This window comes from Camellia sinensis, chromosome 2, assembly GCF_055761805.1.
Source record: "Camellia sinensis isolate YWXY chromosome 2, ASM5576180v1, whole genome shotgun sequence".
NCBI lineage: Eukaryota > Viridiplantae > Streptophyta > Magnoliopsida > Ericales > Theaceae > Camellia > Camellia sinensis.
The window spans coordinates 178614631-178631057 of NC_138962.1; the positions used below are offsets into that span (position 1 = coordinate 178614631).

Sequence of the window (16427 nt, forward strand, 5' to 3'; positions counted from 1 at the left end):
AACAATTAAAATAAAATATTATCTAATTCTAGTGACAAAATTGATATTATAGAGGGCGAAAAATGCAACATTTGGAGATGAAAAATTTCGTCGCTAAAAATGAAAAACAGGTGAAAAATATTTTTTGCCACCAGGTACTTTCAGCGACAACGTATATGCGACAATCGTGGTGACAAAAAATTTTCGTCACAGACCACTTTAGTGACGAAAATTTGATGTTTGGAAACAATGCATTTTTTGTTGTAGTGATAAATTCAATAAACAAAAAAATTACCAATTTTGATGATATCTTACCAAGGTTTAAGTGATAATTTCTAGATATGTTTTATAGAACAAAGACTAGGAATTGGCATTTTACCTGCCGTGCCTATGATGTCTGTGGTCGAGTTTTGCTAATTTCCACCTTCCACTCCCGTTGTCAAAAGAATAAATAAATTAAATTTAAAAATATTTCCCCCCCAAAAATTTACATGTTATTTAATGGTTTTCTCAATAATTTCATGAAATTTTAAATGAAGAATATTGGGGATAAAAAGTAGGAAACATTACATTTCAGTCCTAGTTTAAAAAAAATAAAAAAATTACGAATTCATAAAAAAAGCTTATGATTAAAATTTATAAAATTTATCAATGATTGGTAATTATTAATTATTTATGACTGATGTAATATTTTTCCCAAATAGTAAATAGTGTGAAATGTGGTTGTAATTCCGGATGATCATTTTAACTTGTTCCATGAGGACTTGTCCCTACTAGATGTACCCAATCTATTGAAGAGATGGGCGGGAGTGTGTTTTTTTTCCCATCCGAAGTGAAGGTAGGGTTGAGACTGGGGTGGGAGATGCACCATCCAATCCAAACCCAACCCTATAATTAATATATATTATATATAATAAAAGATTATAAGTTTAACTATTCAACTTAAAATTGGGACTTATCACAAATTAGAAAATGCATTCTATTACGTATTTTTGTGATGAATATTACGTATTTTTCAGATAGAAGTTATGATAATTTGTGATTCAGAAATAAAATTAAGCATTTTATGATAGTGTTACACATTTTTTTATACAAATATTTTCTAAGTACAAAATGTGTAACAATATCATAAAATATATTATATTATCACAAAAATGCATAACTCCATTTTTGAATCATAATTTTTTATCAAAAAAATATAATATTTATCACAGAAATGCATTATAACCAGGGGCGGAGATAGAGAGGAGCCGCCGGGGGGGGGGGGGGTGGTTCATGTGCCCCCTTGGTTTGGGCTTCTTTTTTTGTTTTATTTATACCAAATATAAAGAAAAAATATATTTTTTAAATTATAAAAATATTATTTAGTGTGAAATGTCAATGGCATTTTTAAAATTATGAGAATAATAATGGTTGTTTTGATTAAAAATTAAAAGATTACGATAAGTCATATTATTATCTATGAAAAATTTATAATTTTTTTTAATGTAACGGTGATATCTATTATTGTTGGCATGCAAGTATAATTAATCTTACTATGAAGATATATAATTTATTGGGTTGTTAGTGACATGTGAGGTTCATCCTCCACGTGTTTCTTTATTATTGGTTGATGATATCACATGTCAATGATGACTTGATATTACCATTATATTGAATTCTTACTCAACTTTTGTATAAAAAAATTACTTTATCATTATATAATTTATTTTAAGACTTATATTCATAACTTTTTTTTTTATATTATCCAAGATACATTAGTTATGAATAATATTATTTTTTGATCGTTCTCCAAATCAATCATAAAAATTTATGTAAAAAAATTTTGTAAAAAATTTCAATATTATAATTAATAAGTGCTCTTTCTGATTTAATTTCCTGACTCCGCCATTGATTATAACCAACATCACAAAAACACATGATGAGATGCTATAGAATTTTCCAAAAGACTAATTAAGGACTTTTCTTCTATTTATAAAAGTCTGAAAGTTTCATAATACTAACTTGCAAAAGTAGACAGTTGTTTCAAACTTTTACTTTTCTCAATAGAGGCTTGCAACTCTCTCTATCTATGTGTATCAGACTTCTCACTCATTTTCCCCGTTCAGGAATGAGTTCTTTTAGTCAAATTTTTTTTTTATTTATAGTTATTTTAATTTGATTACAAAAATTTATTTGGAATAATGATTGAGTTTTTTGTAATTGATATGATAGTTGTAAGAGAAAAAAAAAAAATTATAATTTGAATGTGACATTTTAACTTATTTTGTCTTATTGAATAAATTTTTTTTTTTTGTCCTCATTAACTATTTTAACCACTAAATTTTGGCTTTATTACTTATTCTATTAGGTTGAAGTAACAACTTTGGTTTAGAAAGGGTGTTTGGCATGTGATTTTTTTGATTAAAATAATTTAAAAAATTAAAATATTCAATCGCATCACTATCTCTATATTTTGTACATTTTTTTTTTTTTGTGAAAGTATCAACCAAAATAGTCAATTCTCAAACGAGCTCTTAGTCAGATGAACAAGGTGAGTTCAGATGTACAGGGAAGGGAAGAAAAACTCCGCCTGGTAGCGGGAGTGAGGGACGAAATAGGGGTGGCGGGGGCGGGGGCGGGGACGGTAATAACAAATCCGACAAAAAATGAAAGTAAAATATTTGGTGTGACATTTATTTTCCCTAGTTGTGACATTTGGTGTGATAAAAAATGAAAGTAAAATATTTTTCATAATTAATGAAAAATAATTTATTTGAGTTGAAAACATTATTCACTTTTTTAAAATAGACTACACACTGGCCAATCTTATCACACAACCATCATCACCATCACCTCTACCTCTACTGCCACCACCACCACCATCACTTTCATTACCACCTCTACCACTCCACAACCATCCCATTATCACCACACCAACCCAATAGCTAAAACCATTAATATATTACTTTTAAGATCACAACCAAACATGTTTGTTTGGATGTTTGATTTTAGCTAAAATAGTCAGTGAAGACAAAACAAAAATTAAAATAATGAGTAAGGCAAAATGTAATATCTTACACATCAATCAATTATTTTTTCTTTTCCAACCATATATTCAACTACAAAAAAACCCACAAATCATCCCAAACACATCTATTTTCATCTCATAAAATAGTCAAAAGCTACTAAAATAACCAAGTTCCCAAACAAGCACTCTGTTTGATTTCGATTTTTCAAATACAGTTTTTAAAATTTTTAGTTATTTATATTTCATATTTGGTTGTCTAAAATGAACCTTTTTTATATTTTAATCAATTTTGTTTTATAAATATTTTTGGATACACCTAAAAGTAAAATATTTGTGAATAAATTTAAATATTTGTGAATATTTTTATGTTTCAACTACATCTAAGTTAGATACATCAAACAAATTTTTTTTTTTTAAAAAAAAAAAAGTGATTAAAAGAATAAAAATGGAGATTTATACAAAAGGACTTGACATTATTTTAAGGTATGATTAAAATTTAGGTTGAAATACCAAATTAAAGTAGACTAAAAAAAAGGAGCATACATGAAACATCAATAAGTTTTTGAAAAAACTAAAAAAGAGACATTTTACATGATGTTGTTCATTACATCAATAAGAAGATTTATACAAAAGGACTTAATTAAAACTGCAGTGGCATTATTCAACTTCTACGAGCCTTCTCTCTCCAGTTTTGTTCTTTCACCCATATTACTACTCTAGACTTCAAAACTACAGTTACATCATGAATAATTGAATGGCTGCAGAACGCTGGGACAATGTCTGCAGAAAAATATCCTTCGCGCGCGCGCACACACACACAGAGATGATCGGAACTTTATTTCTCATGAACAAGAGGGCTGTAAACTGGATACCACATGTTGCGTTTGACATATTCTCCTCCTGCATCCAAAATGAGAAAAGCCATAGATTATTAGCAACAGTGGCGGCTCCAGGAATCAATGATTAAGTTCTACAAATTCTATGAGGAATTTTTTTTCACTCTTATAAATATTATATATAACATTTGTTTTCTATAAATTTTAGTGCATTCATACTATTCTTTTTGTTAAAAAAAATGTAATTACAAAAATTTCTACAGTTCCTCTCAATGAATTTCCTTACTTCGGTTGGAGAAATTTGAAGGATATTTGGTGATTGGTGGAGTGGACTCACTGAATTCGTTTTTGAACTTAGAGAAATCTAGTCATTTTTGGGACTTGAACAAATATAGAGATGACCTAAATTTTTTTTGAAGGTATGATACTCTATGCTAAGTGCAATAAGGTCTTCTTTTTTTTTATAAGTTAATAGGGTCAATATTATCCATATATGATATATATATATATAAATTTTTTCAATGATTTTTCAAATTTTAGTGGCGTCAATTGACTCATACCAATGTATGTGGTGCGACTTATGGGTGCAACAAACAAATGTATTTTATTTTATTGGCACTGTGGTATCCGGATCAAAACCTGACTAATCCCCAGGAGTGCACAAGTGCTCAGCAAGGAGTTTCCCGCAAGTGTACAAAGCCCCAAGGAATTGTTAGCACCTAAGAGGTTTCGGTGGTGCTATATGCACCAATTGGAATACTGATTAACGTACCAACATAGTTATGACATTGTCATTTAAAAAATACGACTCCACCCATTATATAAATTAAAAAGACTTAAAGTCTCTAAAATTATGATACATCATCCGTTAGTATACGAATTAGTATACCAATTGGTTCATATAGTATTATTCAAGAGGATGTGATTCTTGAATCTTAGAGGGAGCACATTCCCAAAATTCAAGGCCTTGCCACCAAGCCAACCTCTTGGGGTTTGCAACAAACAAATGTATTGGTGCAACCAACAAAGTAATCGGTGCAAATAGACAAAATAAATATTTTAAATATATTTTAAAGCAAATTTTCAAAATTGGCAGATGGGTCAATTAACCCCATACTCTATAGCCTAGAGCCGTCCCTGATTAACAATGAGAATAACTGAATATCTAACTCGCTTAGTTGAGTTGAGTTTAGTCTTTCTGAATTGGTTTTCATTTTGAGGTTAAATGTGAGGTTGCTTTCATTGTGAAATATTAAAGCTTTTATTGTCATCCAGATGTGCTTGTGCATGTCATGTCATGGCTATTTTTGTAAAAAAGAGATGCATTTTTCTTGTAAGAAAGTCAAGAACTACCTGAGCTCTCTGGTTCCCACATCACAGCGTCCTTCTGCCAGTTCTTCGACAACTGCTGCTAAAACAACAGCAGCTCTAACCTCTGCTGCTATATCTTGAATACTGCAATCATAAGTAGGTCATAGCAAAAACAAATGAGTAGAGGTTACTTTACCTTTATTTTACTAATTCATTCATAGGATGTCCCCAAATGGAGAAATATTTTCTTTGCAAAATTTACAAGACCTGGTTAGGGATATATGATGAGTAGATCCAATCATCCGACCCATGAAATCAGAGGTCAGATTTGTTAATTATGAATACTTTAAATAAAGAGAAAAGAAAACTTGATTGTAGTATTAGCCATACAGTCAAAACAAGGCTTTGTGAGGTTCACACACTCCACAAGGTCAGAGTCAGATCCAATATCAGTAGGTATGTAGTCTTTGCATAATGCAAACAAACCTGATTAGTGATTATTGATCGTTCTTTAACAAGCTATATCCAAAACCTATTGACAAGAGAACGACTTTTCGTGCTGCTAGTAGGTGTGCACACTTAAGGTAATAGGTTGAACCTTACCCACTAGAAGAAAATACAAGTATATGAGCTAGCTATGAAGCACCGACACATCAGAATAGGTGCAATAGCCGTGTTAGATATGTAAGGGATAAGGACATGGACATGGACGTGGTGAGGACACATATGGGATATGCCACATGACGTGTCCATTTTTATAACAATTTTTTCAGTAACAAGTGCCACCTCATTTCATGAGGGCACAGTCAACAATCCAATAAGAATTGATGAGCACAACACTAATCCATAAAAGGCTATGTTAGAGCAAACAACGAAGTGGTCAAATTGTGTAACATATACCATTCAGAAGTTGCTTCCGACATTTCATCTGAAATCAAACAAGCACTTGAGAGAAGAACTCCCATCCCAATCCTGAATCAAGCCAAAAAGGTTTACTATAGTAGTCATAAAAAACTAAGCACAACATATCAATGACATGAACATTTGAACATTAGCACTAACCCAGGAAACAGATACATGTTATTTGCTTGATTTAAATGACCCACTTTTCCATTCCTTGACAACAAGTATATGATTGGCTTGGACAACACACTGAGGAAGACAGGTATATAGAAACTATAGAACTGTTGGTTGCATTAGCTACATAATGAGAGAGCAGAGTGAGACCAATTAATTTATTGATACTGTGCAAAAACACTTCACAACAATTAGCACCAATATAAAGAAACCATACCAAGGTCAACATTTTTGAAAGGGCTCCCGCTTGGAAAAACTATATTTTCTTCAGCATGATTGAAAGCATCAACAGCAGTGCATTTAGCTGTTCCAGTTAACATGGAAAGACGATGTTCAATAGAGAAATAGAGCATTCCACAAATAAAATACAGATAATTTAGAAGGCTTGAAAGACGAACCATTCATTGTCGGATTTGACATTGCAAAAATGGAAGGTTTAGGGGAATCTGACTCTCGTGTGGCCTCAAGCACCTGATTTATCAAAGAAGACAAACACTTTACCAAGCTCAGAAAGAGGATACACGCTGCCATTGTTGTGCTTAGTTCCCTGCAGCTAGACACTAAGTGGAGAACGGTTTTTCAAACATAGCCAGCCAAAGTTACTTATCAAGTAATAGGTATTTCAGAATGAGATCTACCTATAAAGTAATGGTATTTAATTACGAAAAAAGCCAAAATTGTGCATGGAAGGATTAGTAAATTGAGGAAAAAACACCCATAAAAGTAGAGTAAACAAAGTGTCATTAAACACGAGGATAATTAAAAAAGAATGAGGGTTGATGCAGTAACAAAGAATGTAATTGCCATGGATTTAACTGAGGTATTTCTCTATAGAGAGCATTTTGGGAAAATATTCATGTAGTCAATTCCAAGAGGTTGAAATTAGGTCTTTGTTGAGTTAAGTCAAGTGGATTTAACTAATAGTGATGACAGCAAATGACATCTTGATGAGGTATGCTCCTTTATCCTAATAATAAATAATTGTGAGTTTTTTTTTGTAAGAATTGGGTTATTTAGTGGAAGTTGGGAAAAAATAAAATGATAATACGGTTAATGAAGACCATCTCTAAAAGGTATTGCATACATCTAGGAAACAACTAACCAAATAAATTGTACAGAACAACAAGCCTTTCCAAATAAAACTAAGCCAACTTCACTGGTTCATTATGCTTCATTTGAAAGTAACGAAGGACAAAGCAAACTTAAGGGGCTGCCCACCTACTCACTGAAGACACTGCCAACTCCAGTCAAACCAAGAAGTACATGAGGCTTGACTTTTTTAACCTAAACAAAATCCATTCCCCGCAAATAGTTTTTCTAAATTATGAAAGCATACACAATGTTCTGAAAGATAACAGCAAACATCCTTGAGCGAATGGCATGTACCCAAGAAGCAAGCTAAACAACCAAAGGTTTATTTTCCACACAATATCAATCTATATCAGCCTTGAATCAACATAGGCTGCCAAAAAACACTCCCATAAGGTTTACCACTTCAACGAGGTTTGCTCCCTCCCTAAGTCCCAAACCCTCGATCTCCCCAGGGGCTTTAGCAAATGGTGCAGCTGCTGGATCAACACCCTTCCTTGCTTTGTAATGAGACCCTGCATGTAAACCAGTACTTCTCAAAAAAAGATGAACCAAAAATCAAATGGATGATTCCTCGAAAATGTAAATGAAACAATAAAGTTCAGATTGCCATATTATGAGTTTTTCTTCTCATTCCAATGCAGATTCATTCCCACAATTCATTCAGTTACATGCAGATAAGTAATTGATTGTCATTACTTTGAAAAAAAAAAGTGAAATTTAGTCGATAACACTAAAAATAAAAAATAAAAAAATCTCCTTTACAAATATGTTCAAACATATGTTCTCCACATTTTATTACAAGATAAATACCCAGTAACACATAATAAAGGCTAATACGGTAATTGACATTAAGAACAAAAAAATTGGAGAGCAAGTAATATCTATAGAACCACACATCTTTATCAAGTAGGAAAAACAGAGGACTTGCTTCTGCTCCTGCCATTCTTGAAACAGCCTGTGCAGCCATGTTAAAAACACCAAGCCCTGCACTGAAAGACAGAAAAAAGAATAAGAAGATGCAACTCACAGCTGATATTACCAACCACCCTAAACCATAAAGAAGTAACACTAAACCAGGAGTACAACCATTACAGTTGAACTTTATCAGTACCTTCCAGCTCCAACTACAACTATCTTTTGGTTCACAAAGTCAGTCAATGGTCGACCTAGTGCCCTTATGGTTCCAAGCAGTCCTGCCAGTGCAACACCAGCAGTTCCCTATACAACATGATGACAAGCGACAAAAATGTCATTATAATAGAGTCACCCTTAACAATCTTAAAGTACTTTTGTCTTATTATATTCTTTACTATTTCCATGGAGAATAGCAGAATACAACACCAAGTATTCACTTGCATGTCATCATTGAACATGCAGAACCTTTTTTGATACCGTTGCAGTCTTTCGAAAGCCCACTTCATTTGAAAATCCTCAAACTGATAATATTCGCCAAGCATCAAGTAATCAGTATGATATTGGTTACACATCAAACAAGATGTCATATTTCTGAAAGAAGTAAACTTGCACAATAGCCTTGGGCCAACGGGCATGAATTGCCTCCATAAATTCATCAACAATTGGTAGATGCTCCTCTCCTTCCAACTGAGGTTGCCGAAGTCCCAAATCTGTCAAAGTAAAATCAAGTGAAAAATAAATCCTCATGAAGTTTGTTGGAAAAAATGGGTTCACAACAGTTACGTAGTCTACTTACTCTGCTTAAAGACTAGAAAATATGGAGAATGAAATAGAGTATATTCAGCATAAATGAATGCTAAGAATGGATAAGCATGAATGAACTTCAATGTTTAAAATTGTTGGAAGTCCAACCTAAGGTGTTAGTAATAAAATTTAACAAGGGAAATCCTACTTCATACAAGTAAATAGTCACTATTTTCAAATCTGAGAGGTTCATGATGTCTTTCTTACAAAATGAGAAAAATATGAAAATAATTGACAAGAAACAATTGTAAACAAGAAAAGATTAGACTTGAAACCTTTGTGATGATGGAATTTAAATGGAAATCAATATTACAGCACATGGAAGTATAGCCTTTTTATACAGCTCCATTTATTTTATTTTATTTTTTTGATAAATAATATACAACTCCATTTGAATGATAATAATTTGGTTGTAATAACTAGACACTCTTGGGCTTTATATGTACAGTCAGATGACCACATGATTGTTTCCATATTTCCATGGTTTCTATTTCCAGTGCATTTTTTTTCTAGTTTGTTTAGGTAAGGTCATCCCAAAAAACAAAGATATATGTGCAGGTACATATCTAATGAGGTGATTCTTATTTACATCTCTAGTTTCATTAGACTTTAACTTCAAGTTCTGTTGGATCTAAATCTGAATTCACACCATAAAGGGTAATATTAAATAATTAAATCTTAGAAGTTTTATCCATGTTAAAGTTGATTCTAAGTATTAATTATGATTATCTTTCGAAAGCACCTTTGGATCTGCAATTAGCACCCTCAACAAAATGAAGTGCTTAATTCTATTAGGATTCAATGTCTTCTAGTTGAATTTAAGCTAAGAGAAATGAAAAATATACAAAGTGCTACATCCACTTTAATATTAGTTTGATTATATAATCTTTTTCAAAAAATTTGTATTGTTGCTTTCATTAGCAAGGACTCTAGCAGTTCTGCCAAAACCCATTTCAGAGTCACTAAATATTCCTACATCATAATTTTTAATATAAAGTCACACTACGACAGTCAAATATGGCCTAGGGCAGCTGACGATCAAATTTTGAGTAATTTTCGGGATGCATTAGATCAATCCATATTTTTCTATCGCTTAATAAACAAAAAAGATCCTATGCTATTCCAGTCACTTTGTCTCAAGTACATTACTCAATTAGGGTAATTTTATTTATGTATATTACATAATCAGCACCAATGAAGCTTTATAGTCTAATTATCATAGTTCATTTGCATAGTACCCTCAAAAGATGACAACAAATACTTGTCCAGGCTCACAGCAACTTCATTTGACAAGAATATTCCATTGAGAAGATTTTTCTTAGTTTCTTGGAGTTCTCAGAATCATCAGATATGAACATGTATATCTCCATCAGCAAAACACTTCAATTGTATAAGGTAGATAATATTAAATGTACAAGGGAACAAGCATGTTGCTTAAAACATGTGTATATATTGAAGAAGATACGAATTACTTTTTCATTAACATCAAAGAGTATACAACCTCTGTTTATATACATCAGTAAAGTAAACAATAACCATCTAAATCTATTCTATATCTAATACACTCTAACTGATTTAGTTACACCAACAGATTATGGTTTTGTTATGCTACAACACAGTCGGCTCAGGTCTGGTGGACTCCTCACTTGATTGCATAACTCTATTAGGCCCCCTCAATCGAAGAGGAGAGGGACGAACCATGAGCTTGGCCTGGAGAAAAGAAAACCTGGCTGTGGTCAAGGGCTTAGTAAGAATGTCAGCAATTTGATCAACAGAAGAGACATGTTTAACCACCACAAGTTTAGCAGCAACTTGCTCATGGATGTAATGTTAATCCACAGCAATATGCTTGGACCGAGCATGAAAAACTGGATTGGAGGCAAGGGAAAGAACCGAAAGATTGTCACACCAAAGAGTTGGAGGAGGAGGAGGAAGATGCAACTCCTGAATGAGCATGCGAAGCCAAGCCAACTCTGCAGCAGCCTGAGCAAGAGCTCGATATTCTGCTTAGGTGGAGGAACATGAGACTGTGCATTGCTTCTTGGCAGTCCAAGAAACAAGATTAGAACCAAGAAAAACACAGTAGCCAGTGGTAGACTTGCGATCTATAACACTCCCAGCCCAATCGGAATCAGAGTAAGCATGAAGATCCAAAGAACTAGCAGAAAATTGCAAGCCATAGTGCAAGGTTTCTTGAAGATACCGCAACAGTCGTTTGACAGCATTGAAATGGGCCACTGTGGGTGAATGCATAAACTGGCAAACATGATTGACAGCAAAAGAGAGATCAGGCCTAGTGATTGTAAGATACTGTAAAGCTCCAACCACACTGTGGTAAAGATTAGGCTGAGAGAAAGGGATCATAGTGTCATCAGTAGGAAAAGGTTTAGTTGCCATGGGAGAAGCATAGGATTTACAATTAGTCATGGCAGCTTTGGCAAGAATTTCCGTAGCATACTTGTGTTGAGGGAGAAACAATCCTTCAGAAGTGGAGTGAATGGATATGCCAAGAAAATAAGAAATATCACCCAACTCTTTCATAGAGAAGGCAGAGTGCATATGCTGAATTAAAGAGGTAATTTGCCAAGAATCACTACCAGCAATAAGGATGTCATCCACATAGACTAATAACAAGGTAACGGATGTGGGAGTATGATGTATGAAGAGAGAAGAATCACATTTACTGTTAACAAAACCAGAGGAGAGCAGAAAAGAAGAAAAGGTTGAATACCAAGCTCGAGGAGCTTGTTTGAGACCATATAAGGTTTTACTCAACTTGCACACACGAGAGGGAAAACTAGAGTGTTCAAAGCCTGGAGGTTGAACCATGTACACCTCTTCTTCAAGGACACCATGCAAAAATGCATTAGAGATATCCAATTGTTTGATTTGCCAATTAAAATGAAGGGCAAAACTTAAAAAGACTCGGATGGTAGGTTGCTTAGCCACAGGACTGAAAGTCTCATGATAATCAATTCCTTTTTGCAAATAACCATTAGCAACAAGGCGAGCTTTATGACGAGCAACTGTGCCATCAGAATTTTTCTTAAGGCGGAAAACACATTAACAGCCAATAGCATGTTTATGTAAAGGAAGCAGGACCAAAGTCCAAGTCTTCTGATTATGCAAAGCCTGAAATTCCTCGTTCATAGCTTGAGTCCATTCTAGAGTCTGAAGAGCCTCAGTGTGAGAAGTAGGTTCAACAAGAGAGAGATCAGGAGAAGCCATAGAAGAAGTAAAAAGAGAGAAGTGAGATGCTTTAGATCTAGTAAACATAGGATGTTTATTAAGAGAAGGAGAAGGAACATGGGATGGGCCTGAACCAGAGAAGGCACTGAGATTAATAAAAAGAGAGCCAATAGGAATGGAAGAAGAAGAAGGAACTGGAACAGAAGGTTGAATAGCAGCTGCTGAGGGAGATACAGAAGCATGTGCAGGACCTACAGGAGAGAGTAGAGCAGGCACAGGAGAAATAGCAGAAGACACTGCTGCAGAAAGAGCAGGACAGACTGTTGCAGAAGTAGCAGGACAGATTGCTGGGTTTATAGGAGAGACGACAGCAGGCACAGGGCTAGAGAGTGGGTTAGAACCAGAACCCAAGGCAGGCAGAGGCAAAAAAAACTGAGAAGGGCTAGGAACAGTAGGAGACTGAGCTGCAGGAACAGGAGGAGATTGAACTGACTGAGATGAACTAGGATGAGACTGAGCTGGACTAGGAACAGATTTAGAGGACCAAAAGAAAGAATACAGCTGGGAAAAAGAAGGCATAGAACTAGTGGAAAGAGAAGATGGCACATGAGAGACTAGAGGAAATAAGGTTTCATCAAAGACAACATGTCTTGATACATAAATTTTACCTGTAATAGGATCCAGACATCTATAACCTTTGATAGATGGATGATAGCCAATGAGATACAAGGTATGGAATTGGGTTGTAGTTCATGAGAGTTGTATGGCTTGACCCAAGGAAAACACCTACAACCAAAACTTTTGAAAAAAGTAAAATCTGGAACATGCTGAAACAAAATCTCAAAAGGAGTTCTATTTTGCAATGTGGAACTTGGTAGTCGATTAACAAGAAAAACAGATGTAGCCAAGGCATCAAGCCAATAAGACAATGGAAGAGCTCATTGATGAAGAAGAGCAATAGTAGTACTGATAAGATGTCTATGTTTCCTCTCTGCAACTCCATTTTGAGGAGTGTGAGAACAAGAAAGCTGATGCATAATGCCATGATTTTTAAGAAAGGATTCAAATTGATTACTAGTGAACTCACCACCACCATCAGTTTTGAAAATTTTAAGAGTAGTTTCAAATTGAGTTTCAACAAACACTTTAAACTCTTGAAATTTAGAGAACACCTCACTTTTGTAGCACAAAGGATAGATCCAAGTGAATTTACTAAAATCATCAATAAAAAGAACATAGTATTTAATAGGAGAAGAAGAAGCAGAGAAAGGTCCCCAAACATCACTATGAATGAGAGATAATGGTTTGTTCACAATAGAATTACACAAATTGAAAGGCAATCTATGACTCGTGGCCACAGCACAATGAGTACACAAATGAGTATTATTATATGATGGCAAAATAATCACAGATATTGAGAAAGCGGACAACCAAATGAAGGAGATGCATGAAACTTCAATTAGCACAAAGCAACTTCACCTCTCCTCTCTGCATGTGTAGAGAGAGAGAGAGAGAGAGAGAGAGAGAGAGAGAGAGAGGCATCCAGTATTGCAGTATTCAAGGCCTATTACAGTCTGTAAGAGAGATAATAATCAATTATGTTAAAGAGCAAGAGATCTGATTGAATATATTCAGTCCCAAAAATGCAGCCTTTAAACTTCTATGAAGTATGAAATAATTGAAAAAATAAAATATTAAATAATGACAAGGAACCACTGAACATAAAATAAACAGCACAAAGTCAATAGAAAGACGGTCTTCAAGAAGCTTTTGATTGTTGGTACCAACATCAAGCATAACTGGAAGTATCTGTCATAGATGAATGCAGCTAGATTGGTATAGTGCAAAGCAGCATGAAAGGGTAAACAGTTAGTCCAAAACTGGATATATAATATAAGGTAATAAATATCATAGTTACTAGTATCTTTGAGATCAGGTGGACAAGAAATTACTGTCAGTTCTCCACGCATCTAACCTTCTGTCTCATATATATGCACTTTCATCAATATAATATCCACATTGATGAAAAATAGCCAATAGAAATATGTTTTGCAAAGCATGAAAAAATAACAACATAACCAACATATAAACAAGCATAGGTAACCTTCAATATGCATGATACATGCAATAACAATGTCCTATGATCCATATCAAGCATGGTAAGTATCTGTGAGTCAGCCCAGTACTAAATGTGTGTATTTACTTGTCAGTGTGCACAAGTGTTTATGCATTGACGCACACTTGTATACCAAATTTATTTTAGTGTACACCTGTTTGTGTTATGCCTACATGAACCTGCACATAATAAAGAGTGATGAGTAGAGCATACTCTCTGTGGATTGATTCCAGCAGCAGCGACATACATATCAACTTTTCCAATGGGTGTTCCAATTCCCTGGACCCCAAGATCACCTAGACCAAGAATGCGACTGCCATCAGTCAGGACAATCATGACAACCAGCAATACAGAAGAAGCCATATACCCATGATATGTCAAGGGCAATGATGAACATAACCTTTAAGCTGCAAGGAGTGCTAAACCAATTTTCTTTTCTAAGCCAGCAAATGTGCTCATTTTGTAATGTATATATTCATTATTCACAGCAAACATAATGCTACACTGAACACATTTTCATACCTTGCTTTGTTTACCATCTGATCCGGTACAAGTACAAAGCACTCTTAATGTATCACCAACAAGTAGGTAAAAGCAAAAAAGAGAACAAAACTGTACATCAATGCATTTTATATTTCCAAAATACCAGATGACCAGGCCAGTTATAGATCATGGACATCATCTCTCCTTTATCTTTTGCACTGAAGTACATTCCCCATGGGTGTCTGAACAACCCTGAATAGTTTTGGCAAACCAATCCTACTGTAGGAGTATATATTATTGGAGCAAGATCTTCAATGTTATCAATAAGGACATGGAGAGAAAAGCAACAGCAATGCGTCATTGCTTCAAATTATTTCTCTCTACCTAAAGAGAAATTATAATTAATTCTTAAATCACTTGTTTTTTACAAGCTGACAATTGCCACCAAACTTACTTGGTAGTATAAAGTCTCATTCCTATCATGCAGTCAATTCAAGATCCTCCATTTTGCTAAGGACACAAAACTATCATCTTGGCCTTGAGTATTTTTTTCAACTAGAAGAAGGGGGGGGGGGGGGGGGGGGGGGGGCTATCATCTTGGCCTTGAGTATTTTTTTCAAGTAGAAGAAGAAGGGGGGTAGGGGTAGGGGTGGGGGGTCTGTGGGATATGGAGAGATCTCATCAAAGGTTACTAGGGGTTGGGGTATACAAATAGTATTAAAAAAAAATTCCACTATCTCAAATTTTATTTATTAATTTTTATGAGAGCTCTACCTAAGAGGTGTCCTAACTCTAATAATAAACTTAAACTACAAACACAAGTTGCATGGTCACAAACAACTTTATTTTAATCTGTGTATTTTTCTTTACTTCAGTAATCAATCTAACCATGGTGTGTTCTCGGCACGCTTGGATTCAATTGTAAGAGCGACTACCTGATATAAATTAGAAAGAGCACACCTAAGAAAAGTTTGAAATTTTATTTATTAATTTTTATGAGAGCTCTACCTACGAGGTGTCCTAACTCTAATAATAAACTTAAACTACAAACACAAGTTGCATGGTCACAGACAACTTTATTTTCATCTGTGTATTCTTCTTTACTTCAGTAATCAATCTAACCATGGTGTGTTCTCGGCACGCTTGGATTCAATTGTAAGAGCGACTACCTGATATAAATTAGAAAGAGCACACCTGAGAAAAGTCTGAAACCATACAGCATGCCAAGTTTGAAAACAATCTACTCCTCACCAGCCAAGATTAAGCAGCTAGAACTATGCTTAAGAATTTGGACAGTCAGATATATTACTTGATTTGGCTTATCTACACCTTCACTATAGATTCAAGGTGTACATGTCAAGCGCTATGACTCAGACATAATGCACCGAACATCAACATAATGTATACTCTTCTTCCCACAAAATTACGACCTTAAATTTCATTTCCAAGGTATTTTATTTTTTCGTGTTCCATTAGTTAACAATTCATTGTTTACTAAAACCATAGAAAAGAAACCAATTAATATAGATAGAAATAATACTGTATTTACATTTTAAAGATCTATTTCAAGACTCCAGTTGAGATGAAAAAATCTCTTTGCTAGAACTAAAGGAAT

At 34.3% G+C, this 16427-nt stretch overlaps 2 protein-coding genes across 6 annotated transcripts in view; both read right to left on the reverse strand.

The window, feature by feature from the left end:
• The window catches only part of LOC114294174 (putative disease resistance RPP13-like protein 1), a 141232-nt gene that overhangs the window by 115101 nt on the left and 9704 nt on the right, over positions 1-16427 (reverse strand). Inside the window, exon 5 of one of the 3 annotated variants that reach the window (XM_082906524.1) lies at positions 8794-8930. The exons of the other annotated variants lie outside the window; for them this stretch is intronic. The gene's annotated coding sequence lies outside the window, so the exon portion shown is untranslated. Of the gene's footprint in view, positions 1-8793; positions 8931-16427 lie in introns of those variants that run through there. 3 annotated transcript variants of the gene reach the window in all.
• LOC145807954 (NAD-dependent malic enzyme 59 kDa isoform, mitochondrial-like) lies at positions 3549-7686 on the reverse strand. Of its 3 annotated transcripts, none has more exons than XM_082907046.1 (6): positions 6612-7686; positions 6431-6517; positions 6199-6336; positions 6037-6108; positions 5179-5280; positions 3549-3889 (listed from the first exon to the last, which is right to left on the reverse strand). In XM_082907046.1, the coding sequence occupies exons 3-6, from the start codon at positions 6213-6215 to the stop codon at positions 3832-3834; spliced, it is 249 nt and encodes an 82-aa protein (XP_082763172.1). In that variant the 5' UTR covers positions 6216-6336; positions 6431-6517; positions 6612-7686; the 3' UTR covers positions 3549-3831. The 3 variants fall into 3 exon arrangements, with proteins under 3 accessions (XP_082763172.1, XP_082763175.1, XP_082763183.1); XM_082907049.1 differs by having other exon boundaries at positions 6199-6288; positions 6612-7423; XM_082907057.1 differs by lacking the exons at positions 6199-6336; positions 6612-7686 and having other exon boundaries at positions 6431-6503.

Coding starts and splice junctions, on each gene's coding strand:
- LOC145807954 (XM_082907046.1), bottom strand. Junction 5,281..6,036: donor TCGGAAGCAACTTCTGAATG/GTATATGTTACA, acceptor TTATGATTGCAG/TATTCAAGATATAGCAGCAG. Junction 3,890..5,178: donor GTGGGAACCAGAGAGCTCAG/GTAGTTCTTGAC, acceptor TTTTGGATGCAG/GAGGAGAATATGTCAAACGC.